Source organism: Myotis nattereri (assembly GCF_964212035.1).
Source record: "Myotis nattereri genome assembly, chromosome: 1".
NCBI lineage: Eukaryota > Metazoa > Chordata > Mammalia > Chiroptera > Vespertilionidae > Myotis > Myotis nattereri.
In genome coordinates, this window is record NC_138075.1 from 218,706,029 (window position 1) to 218,724,534 (window position 18,506).

Genomic DNA, 18,506 nt, shown 5'->3' on the forward strand with positions numbered 1-18,506 from the left:
ACATACAGCAAAATTGAAAGAATATTATAGTAACCTCCCATATCACCAGTTTACTTACCCAGAGTAAATAATTATTAACAATTTGCGGTATTATTTTTCTTTGCCTTGGAATTTGCCTACATACACACATTTGCTTAAATTATTCGGTCAGTGCAGGCATCACTACCCTCTGCCTTTATTGAGGTATAAGTGCGCGAAGTGGACTTACGTTATGAATGACATTCAATAGTCTCTACATTGTCTGGCTTGATGAATAGTCTAATGATTTAGTGGCTAACCGTAATTTATTTAGAAGATTTTTATAGTGAAATTTAGGTAACTGTAATTCTGTCTCTGAGCCAGGATTTCATCCATTTATCATCTGTCTCAGTCTCTTCTGGCTTCTATAACAACACCAGAAACTGGGTAGCTTATAAAGACAAACGCTTATTTCTCACACTTCTGGAGACTGGGAAGTCCAGGATCAAGGCACCGGCTGATTGGTGTCCAGTGAGGTACCACATCCTACTTGGCCATCTTTTTGCTGAAACCTCACCTGCTGGAAGGGAGAGAGGGAGCTGTCTGGGGCCTCCTTTGTAAGGTTATTAATCACATTCATTAGTTCTCTGTTCTCATGACCTAGTCACCTCCCAGAGGCCCCACCTTCTATTGCCATCACCTTGGGAGTTAGGTTTTCAATGTGTGATTTTGGGGGAGGAGGACAAACATTTAGAACATAGCACTGTCCACCTACCCTCTACATAAGGAGTCTCAGTCTCTCTCTCACTGAATAGATGGGTGAGAGAAATATGACTCTTTCTAGAAACATCTAGAAATATGACTAGTATATTTGAAGAGAGAGGCACTGAGCGAGTGAGTGTTAAAGGAGGGTGTTGGAACAGATTAGGAAATGAGTGTTGGATTAGGGAGATGGGCAAAGTCAGGGCCATGGGTAACCTCTAAGTTACTGGAAGAGTCTGAACTTCCTTCTGAGGGGATTGTGGAGCTTTTGGAGGATTTAGCTGGCACAGAGACATGATCAGATTCATGTTTATAAAGATGTAAATGGAGCCCGGCCAGTGTGGGTCAGTGGTTGAGCATAGACCTATCAACCAAGAGTTCATGGGTTTGATTCCCAGTCAGGGCACATTCACAGGTTGCGGACTCAATTCCTAGTATCAGGAGGTAGCTGATTCCCTGTCTCTCTCTCATCGATGTTTCTATCTCTCTCTCCCTTGCTCTCTCTCTAAAAAACTAAAGATCAATTAAAGAAAAAAGATGTAAATGGAGAACTGATGAGAGAAGCAAGGACACGAGTGAGAACTGTGCTATATAACCTGGGCTAGAGTGATGACCATGAGGGTGCTGGACGACAGCACATACTATAGTTTTTTTCCATTTTTTATAAAATTTTTCAAACATATAAAGATTTAAAGAACAATATCTCTAGCACCATGATTTCATTATGGTCAACTTTTGGAATGCTTACTTTATCTGTCTCCCTTTTGCTCTAGGTATACATTTGCTCAGTTTCTTTAGTAAATCTTCACTGTGTCAGGCAGAAAGATGTGTTTACAGCCTGATTGTCTGGCTTGGCTACATATTAACACCAAAACCTTGGCCAGATGTCATCATCTTGCTGCACATGAATTTCCTTGTCTGAAGCAAGGGTAATACCTTCTAGGATTGGTTGTAAGATCTTAAAGGGATGATAAGTGACAGATACTAACTGACTGATTTTAGTGGTTTGTGTAACTGAGCCCAGAGCGAAAGCTGGACTTCAGGCTTGGCTGTATCTAGGGGCTCAGGATTTACTCTCTTTTCTTGTCTGTTGGCTTTATCTCTCAATGGTAGCAAGAAGGTCCTGATAGTTTTAGACTTACATCTTACCTCTAGTCAAACCAGTGGACATGGCTACTCCTTGACCTCTGTCTGTCTCCTTGCCCTAGGTCCTGGGGTTAATTAGACCAAGGTCATGTAATCATGCCAATGACTGGGGCCAGAGTATTTGAAAAATAAGGACTGGGGTTGATCAGGTGCCACAGGGGTGGTGTTGGGAATTCCAGGCACTGTCTGGAGTGTACCATATGCTATGGGAAAGTAGGGAAAACAAGGGAGAAGGCTGCAAAAACAAAAACTCTGTCTAGCACAGTGACTTAACATTACGTAATTGATAGCCATTACAGCAGTTATCATTGTCAAATTCTGGAATCTTTTATAGGTACGATCTTTTCTAGGACTGTAGTTTAATGATACCTTTGAATTTGAATAACATCAGGACACACATATCTTTTTTGACATATACCTTTATTCTTCTATTGACCAACACAAATGGCTTTAGAGCCAGATGTCTCGAACTTGAATTCTGGCTCTGGCACTTCTACTGGAGTGATCTTGGCTTAATCTTTTGGGCTTCAGTTTCCTCCCATTATTTTTGTCATTGTTATTTTCTGCATGGTAGTTAAGTACAAAATGCCAAAATAATTGTTACAGTGTTCATATGTAAATAACTTATTTTATTTTCATTTTAACAGGGACCTCCGAAATAATCTTATTAGTAGTATAGATCCTGGTGCCTTTTGGGGACTGTCATCGCTAAAAAGACTGTAAGTGTTTGATTTGCTTGCTTATGAGTTTGAACTGTTTCTCATATAAGTAACCGTTCATCAACTTTAAGCTTTCACATGATAAAAGATGGGTTTTTAACAGCTTTGATAAGTTTACCTGGCCAGATCCATGATAGAAAACAGAGAGTTTTAATATAAGCAGCTTAGAAGGAATTAGTTTGTGTAGCTATTTGATTTGTTTGCTGGTGGTGTCCCTCATATGTTAATAAAATCATTGCTGTATTGGCTTTGTCTGTTATCATTCATCTGCAGCTAACTTTCAAGTTATGAGTGCAATCAGATCGGATCTGTTGTAAATGCTCTATCAGTTGAGGTACCTTTCTATTAATGACTTAAGGTCTTGCCATTTTCATGTATACTTTATGTATTATTATTATTTTAAAACCTTAGGACCAATTTTTAGGCTAAAGCTGAGAACTCCTCTCCCCATCCTCCCCTTATGCTGTTTCACAATTGTTGAGAAGTAACCCTGCATTCAAGCCAAGTAGTGCTGTCTGTCCATCATTGTTTATTCCTCCTAAAGGCATTTAGTGTGTGCTGGCTGCTTGCCATACTCTGGCTTCTCTGGGATAGCTATCAGACTCTTGGGGGGCAAATAGGTGGATGATGAGAATATACCCTGCAGATGTTCTGTAACAGATAACACAGTAATAACCCTCAGGGAAAGGAGGGACCACCTGAGAGGGAATGGCCTGCCACAGGAGCAGTGACATTTAGCTTTGGCCTTGCTCTTTGTGTGGGAGAATACCAGAAGAGTGGGCATAAGGATGAACCCATGTCTCTTGGGACAGTAGTTTAGCTCTTTGGCCCCAGTCTAAAGTGGAAGGGAGAAAAGAATGTTGGGAGGTTAGGCTGATCAAGGTGGGACTAGGCTTTTGTAGGCTTTGATGATCTCTTGCCATGTGAAAAAAAAATTTCAAATCCATTATTTAGATGGGGGAGTAGCATAACTTTATGAATATGAAATTGATATGATCAGATTTGTATTTTGTGTTTCAGAATATTTTTTTTTTTTTATTGAATCTATTGGGGCATTGGTTTGCAAAACCATACCGTTTTCAAGTGCACAACCAACAAAACATCATCTGCACACTGCATCTTGTGCCCACCACCCCAAGCAAAGTCTTTCTATCCCCACTCCCCACCCCCACCTTTGCCCACCTCCTTCTACCCTGATGACAGTAAGGAGAAACCACTTAAGTGCAGAGAATCAGGGACAAAAGATAAAGTGGAGAGAGGCCAGCTCCATGCTTTCCTTCTTTTTCATAGTCTCTCTTTCAGCCCCTGTCTATCTCTGTCTCTGTCTGTCTCTCTTTTGATTCCATCAGACTTTCTTATTATTTACGTTTTTTTTAAAAGTTCAAGGTGCCTGAGTATTATTCATGTCTTACTTGTTTTCCATCGTGTCTGTATATTAAAGCTGGCTATGCTTGCTCTTAGTTTAATCATGGCATGACTTACTTAAATGTTGACACTGACCTTCCATCCTCATACTTTGGACATCTTGTGGCTCTTATTCTGTCATTCAAAACCTGCTCACTTCTAGTCAGATCATTTTTAGTCAGGTCCACTTGTCAGAGTTGGCCATGCTAATTTTCCAGGGTTTTTTTTTTTTTTTTTTAAGTTACATTTGCAAGTAAAATTAACTTTCACCCAACATTTATTCTCTCCAGGTCTCCTCTCAGTTCCCCCTCTTGGACAGTCTTGGAAGATTAAGAGTAGTAGGAGTTAAAGGATTTCTCAGTCTTGGGAAATTTAAAATTTCAGGCCGACTCTGTAGAAGGGAATTTATTGCCATGGCCTTTGTTGCGAGCGGGGGCAGTCATTCATGGTGTCCGTCTGGCTCTGTGTGCACAGGGGAAGACACTCGGGGATGTGAGGAGGAGACTGGTTTTCTTCTTCCCCATTCACGCTGCTCTTCACTGTTTCCCAGTAAAGGCTTTTTAATAAAACAACTCAGAAAAAATGGCCTGTCTGGGGTAGGTCAGTAGGGTATGGAGACTGGAATTCTAGAAAGGGAAGATAGGATTGGAGGGTGGGAGGCACCAGTAGGCATGAGAGTTGCAGTGGGTCAGTCGAGTTCAGTAGCAGCAGTAGCAGCAGGTTTAGCAGCATAAAGTGGTAAGACAGAGACCAGCATCAGTTCAGTTGCACAACAGACTCGTTGAGCCCATTCTCTGCTCAACGGGGAGCCAGGCTTCAGGGATACAAGGTAGCTGGGGAACCCCTGGAGGCTTTGTGGTATAGTGGAATCATATGCACAAACCAACAGCCTAGCTATGGACTTGGAATCTGCTTACCGAGAGGGGAGCCATGGCAGAGTCCAGCTGCTAAGAGTTAGGAAGCTGTTAGGATTCATGGCAGAGTCCAGCTGCTAAGAGTTTGGAAGCTGTTAGGATTCAGCCAGATGGACACAGTCCGGCGTGTGGAGCACAGGCATGGGCAGACAGCACATCTCCCCAGAAACAGAGTCCATAGGGAGCGGAGGGCAGTGGCTAAGTGAGCTTGACTTATAACAGCAGCTCACTGTCTCTGTGCTTCTTACCAGGGGCACACTGGCCCCGTGTTTGGATGGGTCATTTCGAACCTCTGCCTGTGAACACGAGTCCTAAAGTAGGAAGCTAGAGTGTAGGTGCTAGACCTACCCTGGGGCAGACTCTGGGGCCAAGATCAAATCATCTTTTTTAAAAAAATATAAATATATTTTGATTGATTTCAGAGAGGAAGGGAGAGAGAGAGAGAGATAGAAACATCAATGAGAGAGAATCATTGATCAGCTGCCTCCTGCACAGCCCCCATTGGGGATTGAGCCCAAAACCAGGGGGTGTGCCCTGACAGGGATCGAACCAAGACCTCCTGGTTCATAGGTCGATGGTCAACCACTGAGCAACCCAGGCTGGGCCATCTTTGTTTTAACTGTCCCTCCCAGTGATTTTGACACGAAAGTGTGAGAAATTCTAGAATATTTGAATCATTTTCCCTCCAACATTTTTATCCAAGGGGAGGGGTGTGACATCATACTGCCAGGCAAGGTCACTTATTTTTACCTTCCCTGATTGACACACTATCGTCACAGCTTTTTTGGAAGGAAGCTTATGTTTTTAAAAGGAAGATTAATCCTAAAAATATCTCCCATGTCGAGATGGAGGTTGAAGGAAGCTGGACTGTTAATAAAACGCAGTTTCATTAGGATGTTTTAAGGACGCTGCAAAAATATCTCAGGTTCTCCATTGAGTTCTTTATCCTTCAGTAAATAATTTCTCAATTACTGCCATCCAAAATAAATATATAAATTTCTTGTTCCATAGCATTGAATTTCATGACTAATGTCGTACAGGCATCGCCTTAGCATTTTTCATTGCATTACCCATTAAGTAGTCTCTTGTGTTCTTGCCAAGGAAGGTAATTGCCGTTTGTAATGTTCTTCCTATTAGAAAATATACTTTTAATTCCACACAGCTGACTTGTAATTGAACGTACAGTGTACAGCTTGCAAGCTGAGAGGGTCTTAGATGTAAACTCAGTGAAATATAAAGATACTCTGCAGTAGTGCTGTTTCATAGTTGCTTATAGATATGGGCACTATTTTTAGGGACCTTAAATCATTCATTTCAATTGTGCATCTCACCTAACAGGCACGCGATAAGTGTTTTTGGAAGTGCACCATGCCCTTGCCTTTATCTTGTAGATACTTTGAATCAGGAATATTAAGTGGCTTTCTGCAGAATAAACTACCAGAGTAGATGAAACTTAGCCTCACTCGGTGTCCCTTTTTGCTTTATCAACTAATTCCAGCCGGTTCTCAATCTAAATGAACACCCATTATCAGTACCTAATACCATTTTAAATAGATATAGCTATAATGAAATTGTTTCCCAAAGAATCAATGGTAATTGCACCATTTAAAGCTCAGAATTGAGACAAGAGAAGGAATAGAGCCCAGAAATGCTTGTTTAAGCAACAACTCACAAGATGATGCCTCATTTTCTTAAACAGTAAAAACCTAGAAATAAAGGGAAAATCAGCTAGAACTTTTTTTTTTTAAGTCCTGCAAGATTAAATACTTAGCTTTAATCGTCTGAGACGCGTGAGACTAGCAGACACGGATAAAGATTTGTATTGCTTAAGATTCTTTTGTCAAAAGTTGACATAAGAAAGGGGAGGCAGAACTATGAGATTACAGAACCCCAGGATTACCCAAGCTACAGAATATCTAAGTGAAAAACTTAGCAAGTAGGTTTCAGTGCTGTGGCCTTATCATTTCTCACCAGGTTGACACTTTTTCTTCCAGCCAATCGATGATTCTCTCTCATCATTGATGTTTCTATCTCTTTCTCCCTCTCCCTTCCTCTATGAATCAATAAAAATGCATTCATTTTTTTTTAAAAAAAGGAGGTGGAAATTCTCCACTATAGGGAATAAAATGGGCATTAAAGAAAATGTGATTGGAGAAACCAAGATGGCAGCATAGGGAAACACCAGAAATTGCTGCCTTGCACAACCACTTCAAAAATACAACTAAGAGACAAAACAGACATCATCCAGAACCACAGGAAGGCTGGCTAAGTGGAAATTCTACAATTATAAGGAAGGAGAAAGCACACTGAGACTCAGAGGAGGTGCAGAAATGAAGTGCAGAGGTACGGAGGCGTACGTGGAAAGGGCTGGCAACTGAGGATGCGGTTGTCTTTTTCAATTGTGAGGGAGTCTCAAGCTCCCAAATGCTCTGAACTCCGGTTCCGGGCGAGTCTCTGGGGACCCAGACTCATACGGGGAGAAACTGGACTGTCTGGCATCGGTCAGAACTCGAGGGCGGCTTTCTCTCAGAGGTGCTTGCAGCGATTACCAGGACACTGAGACACGGGGCCTCTTAGGGTAGGACTGAGGATCAGCCATAGCTGTTTGCTCCACCCTGTTAATTCCCTGAGACCCTGCCCCACCCAAGCTGTGCGCAGAGGCTTTTGCATATGAAAGGCCTGGCCCTTTGCAATCTGAAAATTAACTAACAATCTGCAGCTGGGTCAGAGAGACCCAGAACTTCCAAAAGAAGGCCCAAGGCCCCACAGCAGCTTGCATTGCTTCACAGCTGGGCCTCATCTAGGCATCTCCAAACCCCAAACAAAGAAGAGGAATCTGCAGATCTCTCCATAGCTCCTGCTGGGTAGCCTCAGGCAGAGGCTAAATTGGCACCCCCTTAGAGATCCAAGAGCCAGTATACCCAGTAGTCAGAGTGGGACCATCCAGATTACAACTCCTCAGATCCATAAGGGACACACTAAGAGGCAGACTCAGTGAGCACCAAAGCCCCACTGAAGCAAGTCTTGCCCCAGAAGTGTGTCTCCAGCACAGAAGTTCTCCCACTGTAGACACAGCTGATTCTCAGAGCCAATTGGCCTGAAGGTCAATTCCTCCCAGTGATACCAACAACAATCAAGGCTTAACTACAACAAGACTGTGCACAAAGCCCACAAAGGGGTGCATCAAGAGTGTCCACCTCAGGTAATTGGGGAGGCTGAGCCACTGGGCCCTATAGGACACCTAGCACAGAAAGCCACTCTATCAACACAGGGAAACATAAAAAATGTGGAGACAAAGAAACAGGTCACAAATGACAGAAATGGAGGAAAGCAAACTACAGGATATAGAGTTCAAAACCACCCTTATGAGGTTTTTCAAGAATTTTCTAGAAACCGCCGATAAATTTAGTGAGACCCTCGAGGATATGAAAAAAGACCAACTAGAAATTAAGCATACACTGACTGAAATAAAGAATATTATACAGAGTTCCAACAGCAGACTAGAGGATCACAAGAATCAAGTCAACGATTTGAAATACGAAGAAGCAAAAACACCCAACTGGAAAAACAAAAAGAAAAAAGAATCCAAAAATATCAAGATAGTGCAAGGAGCCTCTGGGACAACTTCAAGCGTACCAACATCAGAATTATGGAGTTGCCAGGAGAAGAGAGAGAGCAAGATATTGAAAACCTATTTGAAGAAATAATGACAGAAAACTTCCCCTACCTGGTGAAAGAAATAGACTTACAAGTCCAGGAAGCGCAGAGAACCCCAAACAAAAGGAATCCAAAGAGGACCACACCAAGACACATCATAATTAAAATGCCAAGAGCAAAAGACAAAGAGAGAATATTAAAAGTAGCAAGAGAAAAGTCAGTTACCTACAAGGGAGTACCCATCCGACTGTCAGCTGATTTCTCAACAGAAACTATGCAGGCCAGAAGGGAGTGGCAAGAAATATTCAAAGTGATGAACAGCAAGAACCTACAACCAAGATTACTTTACCCAGCAAAGCTATCATTCAGAATTGAAGGTCAGATAAAGAGCTTTACAGATAAGAAAAAGCTAAAGGAGTTCATCACCACCAAACCAGTATTACATGAAATGCTGAAAGGTATCCTTTAAGAAGAGGAAGAAGAAGAAAAAGGTAAAGATACAAATTACGAACAACAAATGCACATCTATCAATAAGTGAATCTAAAAATCAAGTGAATAAATAATCTGATGAACAGAATAAACTGGTGAATATAATAGAATCAGGGGCATAGAAAGGGAGTGGACTGACTATTCTCGGGGGGAAAGGGGTGTGGGGGGTGTGGGAAGAGACTGGACAAAAATCGTACACCTATGGATGAGGACAGTTCGGGGGGAGGGTAAGGGCAGGGGGTGGCGTGGGAACCCGATGAAGGGAAGCTATGGGGGGAAAAAGAGGAACAACTGTAATAATCTGAACAATAAAGATTTAATTTTAAAAAAAAAGAAAATGTGATAAAAATAGTTTTGAAAGTTTGGTTTAGAAAATGTGTTCTCATTCTTTTATCAGAATTTAAAGCAGTGAATAGATCTAAGTCTAACAACTGATAAAAGTAAAGATTCATTGTTTTAGGGTTTTCTTGCAATATAATTTAAATCCCCTAGTAAATGATGAAAATCATGCCATCCTTTTTGAAGGTTATAGAACTTATCAGTTATGTCCCAATTAAAATGTAATCTCCAGATTAAGATGTAAAGTTGTGTTCATTGTCCTTGGGGTGAAGAAAAATATTGAAGAAAGAATACAATATAGTGTGTGTGGGGGGGGCAAAAGTAGGTTTACAGTTGTGAGTACTCAAAACAAAATTTATTCTTATATTATTATTTACTTGCATTATACATCTAAACCTACTGTTGCCCACCCCTGTGTTCACTAAACTTTTCACATAGATGGAAAGGAAAAGGGTTTATGGATTGAGAAGAGAAAATATTGAGAAAGTAACATTTGATGGGAACGTTTGCTAAGATTTTGAAGTGATGGGAAAAAATAATCGAGCCATTACACAGATACTGTTAGAGGATATGTAGGTAATGGCCCAATTATTTTTTATGGAGCCTAAATGATAGATCTCCGAAGTAAAAGCTCACTCAGCTGTGCTTTCTTTACTTTGAAAACTTCTAAGTATTTAAGGAATGAAGTTAGAAAGCATTAAGTTTCAGATATTTTTGAGGAGATAAAAGTTCCAGCATTTATTTTGATAATTTGCCCTCTTTTTTTAAAAAAAAGAATACATTTTTATTGATATTTTTAGGGAGAGGGGAGAGAAACATTGATCAGCTGCCTCCTACACGCCCCCTACTGGGGATGGTGCCCCATACCCTGCCATGTGCCCTGACCAGGAACTGAACCTGTGACTTCTTGTAAGGAAGTGGGACGGCAGTCAAACAACTGAACCACACAGGCCAGGGCGATGATTTGCTCTTTTATCCATCTTGTTAGATGTTGGTTGAGATGCAATGGTGCTCTGTCCCCTCCCTTTCCCAGCATAATTAACTGTGTAGGTCATCTAGGGACTTGTATCACAGACAGCAGGGTAGGTTCTCATGTGTGCACTTCAGTTGTATCTTGGGTCATTTTACAGGAGTCAGTGCTTAAAATACGAAGGGCACTATGAGGAAGCAGAGTTAGTGTGCACATGCCAGGAGTAAGCGAGAGCAAGGATTGTTGCCTCTCCCGTGCCCTAGTATCTCTCTTGAGGCAGGTAAGTATCTCGGAGATGCTGAAAGGAAAGGTTTTGTCTGATACCTGGTTGCTGTTTTTTGAATATTAAATGTATGAAACCTTCATTAACCAAGAGAACTGATTGAAGACATTCCTTCCCCCCCCCCCCCCCCCCCCACTTTTTCTCCTTAGGGATCTGACAAATAATCGGATAGGATGTCTGAATGCAGACATATTTCGAGGACTCACCAATCTGGTTAGATTGTAAGTACATCTTTCTTCCCTATCCTATATAATAAAAGCCTAATATGCAAATCAACCAAACTGCAGAACCACTGGTGGAACGACCGGTCGCTATGACACATACTGACCCCCAGGGTTGCAGACACTCAACACAGGAGCTTCCCCCAGCTTGAAGGCCTCAGGCCAATCAAGATGGGTGCTAGCGAACCCCCGCCCCCCCCCACCCCGATCTCACAAATTGGTCCTGATCACTGACCAGGCTTAGGGACCCTACCCATGCATGAATTTCATGCACCAGGCCTCTAGTTAAGATATAAAGAAACATTTGAATTGGTATCCAAGTATTTATAAATACCTATGCCATGTTTAATATTCAAATAGTAACAGTATAGTAAAAACTGAAGTAGGTAGGGGATAAGGAGCTTGGAATTGAGTCACGGAGGTACTTTATAATGTCATCAGAACATAATATTGCATTACTGCACATGCAGGGACACCTGCAGACACATAGTGCCCTGTATGCTCCAGGGAACATGCTAGCATGGAGAAAGATGATTGAAAGCTTTGATATTATGGGGAAGTTTTTTGGAAGAGGTAAAACTTCAGTTTATGACCCAAAGGTTGGAGACATTTGGGTCTTTAGGAAGGAAAAGAAGCTGAGCAAATGAGGTGGAAATAAGAGCGAGGTCTATTTGTTAAGGAGAAGGCAAGTGGTATTAGGAGTAAAATGACCATTTGAATCGTGCCTGTGACCTGCAGAATTCCCATTCGGTATCCACTCTTGTAGGCCCCAAAGGAAAAAGGCATCTTTTATTGTTCTTTTAATTTGCAGGTATTCTTTTTTATTTGCTTGCTTTTTTTAGTTCCTAGGCAATTCTGTGAGGATCAGAATCATTTTATCCAACTTTTTACATCCAGAGACATTATTAAACCCCATCCAGTGAGGTTCTGATTGAAGTTCATTATATATTCTTTGGCAAAGGATTGGCATTTGTGTAATACCAAGTCAGCAGGAACTCATTGCTGCACGTGTCATGGGAGCAGCTGATCTCTCCCAGATCCATTCTCTTCCTCTCCCCTCTGGGGAATCCATGTGCCCCATCATCATCTTCTCCCCCACTTGACACATTCAACCCAGACTCCAAAGGCCTCCTGGGAGGTCCTAGGACTTCTTCCTTGAGAACTCCAGGTCTAAATTGTATCTGTTGTGGATACCACAACAGACACAGAACAGATCTTATGGTGGGTGGATCATGCTGCCATTCTCCCAGAGCCCTCGGTCCCCTTGAGTGGCAGAAACCTTCTGCACATGGGCTCCACATCCTGAGCAGTCAGCCACCACCATTGAGCACCTACTGGATACCTCAGCATGTTACTAGCTGCCAGAGGTACCCCAATAAATAAAACACACTGGTCCCCTCCCCTGCTGGGGTTCATAGTCAAACCTGGAAGAATCATTGTGGGATTAACATACTACTCAGATTGTAGCATGGGGTGTTTGGGTTTTAATCCATATACGATGCTGCAAGGGTGAAGGCAGTCATGAAAGCCACCTGGTACAAGCAGAAGCAAGAGAAAAGGCCAACACTGAATCTTTCATTTTAAACCCTGCACTCTTTCCACTTTGCTGATGTTTTTACTCAGTTACTGTGAGTTGCTGCTAATCATACCGGCCATACTTTTTCTTTTGTATTTTAGAATTTTTGCTTTCTTAAATGATACAGAGTAATTCTAGTTGCAGTGACAGCATGACTAAAGATCTGGTTTAGTGAGGTATGCTCCAGGCTCACCTGATATTTTATAGAAAAATCTTATCTAACAGAAATAATGTTCAAATATTTACTGCTTTATACGAGGTTAAGAGCAATTTTCTTTTACAGCCTTGGAGAAATATTTGCTAATTGTTCTCTCTTTATAAGATTTAAAACAACTTTTATACATTCTTTGTAATATTTCGTGATTATAGGGCACTTCAGGAAATATGAAATAATACACAAAGATATCTTTGTTAGTATTTTTTTAAGTGAAATCATTTCCTTTTTTCCCCAGAAACCTTTCCGGGAATTTGTTTTCTTCATTATCTCAAGGGACTTTTGATTATCTTGGCTCATTACGATCTTTGTAAGTAAGAATTTTTTTTTCTTCTCTCCTCTCTCTCTCTCTCTCTCTCTCTCTCTCTCTATATATATATATATATATATATATATATATATATATGTATATATATATATATATATATATATATATACACATATATATATCTTAGGTTTTGAAAATTAAAAGTTATTGTATGGTTTAGAGAGTTCATGGGAAAATCTTGTGATATTTGCAGAAATTAGAATCTTTCTTGAGAGCTTGCATTCACATTGAAAAACTGCCCTAACCGATTTGGCTCAGTGGATAGAGCGTCGGCCTGCGGACTGAAGGGTCCCAGGTTTGATTCCGGTCAAGGGCATGTACCTTGGTTGCGGGCATATCCCCAGTAGGGGGTGTGCAGGAGGCAGCTGATTGATGTTTCTCTCTCAAATATGTTTCTAACTCTCTATCCCTCTTCCTTCCTCTCTGTAAAAAACCAATACAATATATTTAAAAAAAAAGAAAGAAAGAAAAACATACTGTAAACCTTAGTATAATACATTTCAAATGGGGGCAACCATTTTCTCTTTAGAATATTATATGTGAAATCTGTATTTCAAGGTAATACATTGGTAATTCTTTCTCTTTGACTTCGTTTTCAAATTAGAAAACATTTTGTTCTTTGACTAATTAAATCCCCTAAGTGCAAAGTATTCCTCCCTCGGAAGGATTTGTGCTTCAGAATCTTTTGTACTTCAGAGATTTAATTGGATCCTATAACCTCTTCACCTACGGAATTCACAACGTATTACATTTCTAGGAGTGTTAATGTAGAATATCTATCTGCTTTATGAAGTCAATATAAGATCATATTTACACAGTTCTCTGTATTTTTAGAATTGATTGAATTTCCCCGCAAAAAAAGTTTTTTAGCTGTGAGATATTACAAATAATACTTTTGAAAGTAACTGTATTTCCAGGTAAACCTTAATATGTTTTAAACATTCAGTTATGCTAATTTCTGTCAGACTCACAGTTAAATGTAATGTTTTTCAGATTTTTGTTATATATAGCTCATGAGATTGAGTCTCTTTTCCCATGCTACATCGTCTTCCCTACCCAGAGCCTCTGTTCTATATATGCTGAATTCTTTTCTTTTTCTCCCTTCCCTTCCCCTCTCTTCCCTTTTTTCTTTTTTTAATCCTCACTCGAGGATGTTTTTCCATTGATTTTTAGAGAGAATGGAAAGAGAGGGAAAGACAGAGAGAAACATCAATGTAAGAGACATGCGTCCACATCAACTGGTTGCCTCTTGCATCAGCCCTGACCAGGGCCTGGGCCAGGGAGGAGCCTGCAACCGAGGTATGTGCTCTTAACCGGAATCAACAGGACCCCCAGGCCTACGCTTTGTCCACTGAGCCAAACCCGGTAGGGCTCATCTCCTCCCTTTCTTTCTTTCCCCACGTCTACCCTTCCCTTCGCCTCGCCTCTGCTTGTCTAAACCTATCATTTAAACCTCATGAAGTACCTTCACTGGGGTGCAGCTAGCAGGTGAGCCATCCATCTGGCCCCTCCTCCCATGGTGGTCATAGGTGGATCCTCCTAGGGTCACACTGGATCAGATTCCATCAGGTCTCTTCTCATCCAGAGCTGCTTTTTAAGGAAAACATCCCTTTGGGCATCGTTAGTGATGTTCAAGTCAGTCATTACTGTGAAGTTTAGGAAATAAGAAAAACTGCAAAGAATAATGTGGCTCTTGAGACCTTGGGTAGCAGGAATTTGGGAAGGCTTTTCATCCCCAAATTGGGTTAAATCGCCAGTGTTTTCACTTGGTAGTTTCAGAAAGTGACCAGAGGCTGGCGATTAGGAATTAGAAATCAGTCCAGTCATTCTTTGGCTACTTTTTTAAAAGTTACTTTCTCTTTGCTTTTGTTGTCCCAACTCCCCCCACCCTCACCCCTCCATTTTTATTGCCAAACCTGAGACGAAGCCTGTGCCAACGCACAGTCTGTGTTGGAAGCACAAGCGGTTATATTTGCTCTTTGCACTGTGTCGATTTATTTGTACAGACCATGTGGCACACTCGTTTAGTTATATTTACATTTGTTCCCCCGTTACATAATGCCCTCCAGGTTAGCAGAGGACAACTTTTATTAGCTGGACTTAGTGAGACTCGCGGCTCATGAATATCTAGTGCTTCATATAAAAATACTCAAGAAATTATTGCACTAATGTACAAGCTATATATGTCCTCTCTTGGTTTCTTACATCCAAGTGCCAAATTATAACACTTCTTGCCACATATGAATATAATTCTTGCCCGGCCGGTAAGACTCAGTGGTTAAGCGTTGACCAATGTACCTGCAGTCACGGTTCGATTCAAGGTCAGGGCACATGCCCAGGTTGCAGAAGGCAACCAATCAATGATTCTCTTTCATCATTGATCTTTCTTTTTCCTTTACTCTCTCTTTTCCTCTCCCTTCTCTGAAATCAATAAAAATGTATTTTTTAAAAATACAATTTTCTGTTTCCTTTCATATTAAATCTTACCTTTTTGATGGGTTTGAGTGTGAATCCCTTAAGTTTGTAAATGATTATGGTATCCCTTGGCACATAGCAGGAAGTGTCAGAAATGGACCCCATCCTTGAGGGTATGACCGGGTGAAACCATCATATATTTCTTTATGCTGCCCCAATTCACAGGACACTTGGCAGGCAGTTAGCCAAGAACATGGAGGTGATGGCTGGGAAAATTGGAGCGCCTTCACGAGACAGTATTTTTTTAAAATATATTTTATTGATTTTTTACAAAGAGGAAGGGAGAGCAATAGAGAGTTAGAAACATCGATGAGAGAGAAACATTGATCAGCTGCTTCTTGCACGATCCCTACTGGGTATGTGCCCGTATCCAAGGTACATGCCCTTGGCCGGAATCGAACCTGAGACCCTTGAGTCTGCAGGCTGACGCTCTATCCACTGAGCCAAACCGGTTAGGGTAACAAGGCAGTATTAGTGCTACATGTTTTAAGATGACTTGGTAAGCCTTTGATAGGCAAAAAGGATGAGGCTTTGGTATTCCAAAACCCTGGGTTTATGGAGCTTATCGCATAGGTGAGAGCTGATGCATAGATTTTGTTCAAGTAGCAATTTGCGTTGAAAGTAGCGTGAGTCCCTAGATCTGTGGGCGGCCGTGCTGGAGTCAGACCCTCTGCAGGTCATATCCCTGGAGAGGAGACCATATCCAGTGGATGGCGGCGGTCACCGGTGTGCTAAAAGTGAATACACCACCCAGAGCCTAAGCCACCGTAAAACCGAAGTGCTGCTTCCTTTTATTCACCGTAATCTCCAATCTGTATTATGTCGCTGCAGAGAATTTCAGACCGAGTATCTTCTGTGTGATTGTAACATCCTGTGGATGCATCGCTGGGTGAGGGAGAGGAACATCACTGTGCGGGACACGCGGTGCGTTTACCCGAAATCTCTGCAGGCCCAGCCGGTCACGGGCGTGAAGCAGGAGCTGCTGACATGCGGTAAGCGGGAAAGAAAACACAGAGCATTTACTGTCACTTACCTGCCACCACGTTTCCCTTGACGAACTGTAAGATTCCCTTTACGTGTTGATGGAACTGAATGCCGCCGTTAATCTTCATGGATTCAATAATACTTCCTTGATGCCAACAATTAAGTCATCTCGGTTGGAATTTAAGGTTCTTGGGCTCTGAACAGCTTTATGGAAACCAGTTTCAAAGAATAGCAGAGACCTTCAGATTTTCTGTCAGTTGACAAATTAGGGATTTGTTGATAGTAATAAAATCTCAGGATGCAATCACTGTTTGTTGGCGGGGGCGTGAATTGATACAGCCTTTTTAAGTATAGTTTGGCAAAACCTATCAGTGCTCTTAAGTAGTTGATACATTTTCATCCCGTAATTCTGTATGTAAAGGTGTATTCCTAAGAAATGTGTGTTAAATGAAAAAAAAAAAAAAATACACATCAAACAAAAAAACAGTCCTAAGGTGATAGAAGGAGATTTCGACTTAGTCTTTGTGTTTGGAAACAAACAATCCTATCACTTTTTTCATTTTCTCTTTATTATCATTTTTACTGTTGTTTCACAGATGCAATGTGCTCATTGGGAAAAAATTAAGATTCATGAAAATAAATAATGTATATGTATGTCAAATCATCATGATGTACACGTCAAATATTTTATAACTTTGTTAATTATACCTCAATAAAGGAAACAACTAAAAGCATCAAACAAAACCCATGCTGCATTTTTATCTCTCCCAGCGATACGTTGATGTATTGTCTTCTGCTCTTTTATCCTAGGCTTTGACCAAAATATCATATTTTCATGCTCTTGTAAGCTTTTTTAACTTGAAATCATGTAAACTTATTTCCTCATCATATAAAATAGATGCATACCAATCCATTATATAAATGTAGCTGTAACTTGACAACTTCCTTATTACTGCATATTTAGTTTGTTAATTATTTCTCAGTCCATAAACAGTACAAGGATTAATTTCCTTCCATACTTTTTTGCATACATACAATTTTCCTTGTGGGTAAACTACTAAAAGTAGAATTGTTGTGTCAGACAATAGACCAAGTATTTTAAAAGCTTTTAATAAGCCCATGATTTTTGCATGCATTTTTTCACATATATTTATAATTTTTCCCTTTTGTTTTTCTGAATGAAAGGAAATATATCAGCTCTTAAAATGTGATTATAATATGTGAAATCTTAAAAGATTTTCCCTCCTTTTTTTTTAAATGTTCTAAATTTTCTGCAATGAGTATGCATTACTTTTATAACCAGAAACCAGTGGTTTAATCAAAGGTAATATAGTCTCCAAAAGATATTTTTAAATTGTATCTATATCAGCATTTTTTTATCACTATTTTCCTTCTCCAAAGTTAAGTATCATTTTACAATTTGTTCTTTTATTTATTACTAGAGGCCCAGTGCATGGATTCGTGCACCAGTGGGGTCCCTCAGCCTGGCCTGCAGTGATTGGGCCAAAACCAGCTTTCCGACATCCCCCGAGGGGTCCTGGATTGCTGAGAGATGGCGGTTCTCGGGTGACCACCCCGGAATCGGGCTCCCTCCTTTCTGGTTCCAGGTGTGCCACCTGACAACTGCAGATGCCAGGTCACCGCAGCTCTGCATGTGCGTCATAGCTTCTGGCCGGTCAGCAGGTTGCTTAGGTTTTTATATACATAGATTATTTATTTATTTACTTATTTCTTTATTTATTTTTGTTAATCCTCACCCGAGGATATTTTTCCATTGATTTTTAGAGAGAGTGAAAGGGAGGAGGAGAGACAGAGTGAGAGAGAAATATTGATGTGAGAGAGATACATTGCCTCCTGCAGATGCCCCGACCAGGGCCAGGGAGTACAACTGCAACCTAGGTACATGCCCTTGACCAGAATTGAACCCAGGACCTTCAGTCTGAGGGCCAACACTCTTTCCACTGAGCCAAACCGGCTAGGGCTACAATTTGCTCTTTTAGTACTGCTCCTGTGGTCATCTCGTCATCGTGATACCACCAGAAAGGAACCACTCTAAAAGTCAGAAC

The 18,506-nt window shown here is 40.9% G+C and overlaps 1 protein-coding gene across 1 annotated transcript in view; it reads left to right on the top strand.

Annotated features, from left to right (window-relative positions):
- The window catches only part of ADGRA3 (adhesion G protein-coupled receptor A3), a gene marked incomplete at its 5' end in the record, with an annotated part of 110,957 nt that overhangs the window by 32,187 nt on the left and 60,264 nt on the right, over positions 1-18,506 (top strand). Inside the window, 4 exons of the mRNA XM_081111898.1 lie at positions 2,514-2,585; positions 10,792-10,863; positions 12,892-12,963; positions 16,288-16,448. Of these exons, the coding sequence (XP_080968024.1) occupies positions 2,514-2,585; positions 10,792-10,863; positions 12,892-12,963; positions 16,288-16,448 (377 nt within the window). The remainder of the gene's footprint in view (positions 1-2,513; positions 2,586-10,791; positions 10,864-12,891; positions 12,964-16,287; positions 16,449-18,506) is intronic.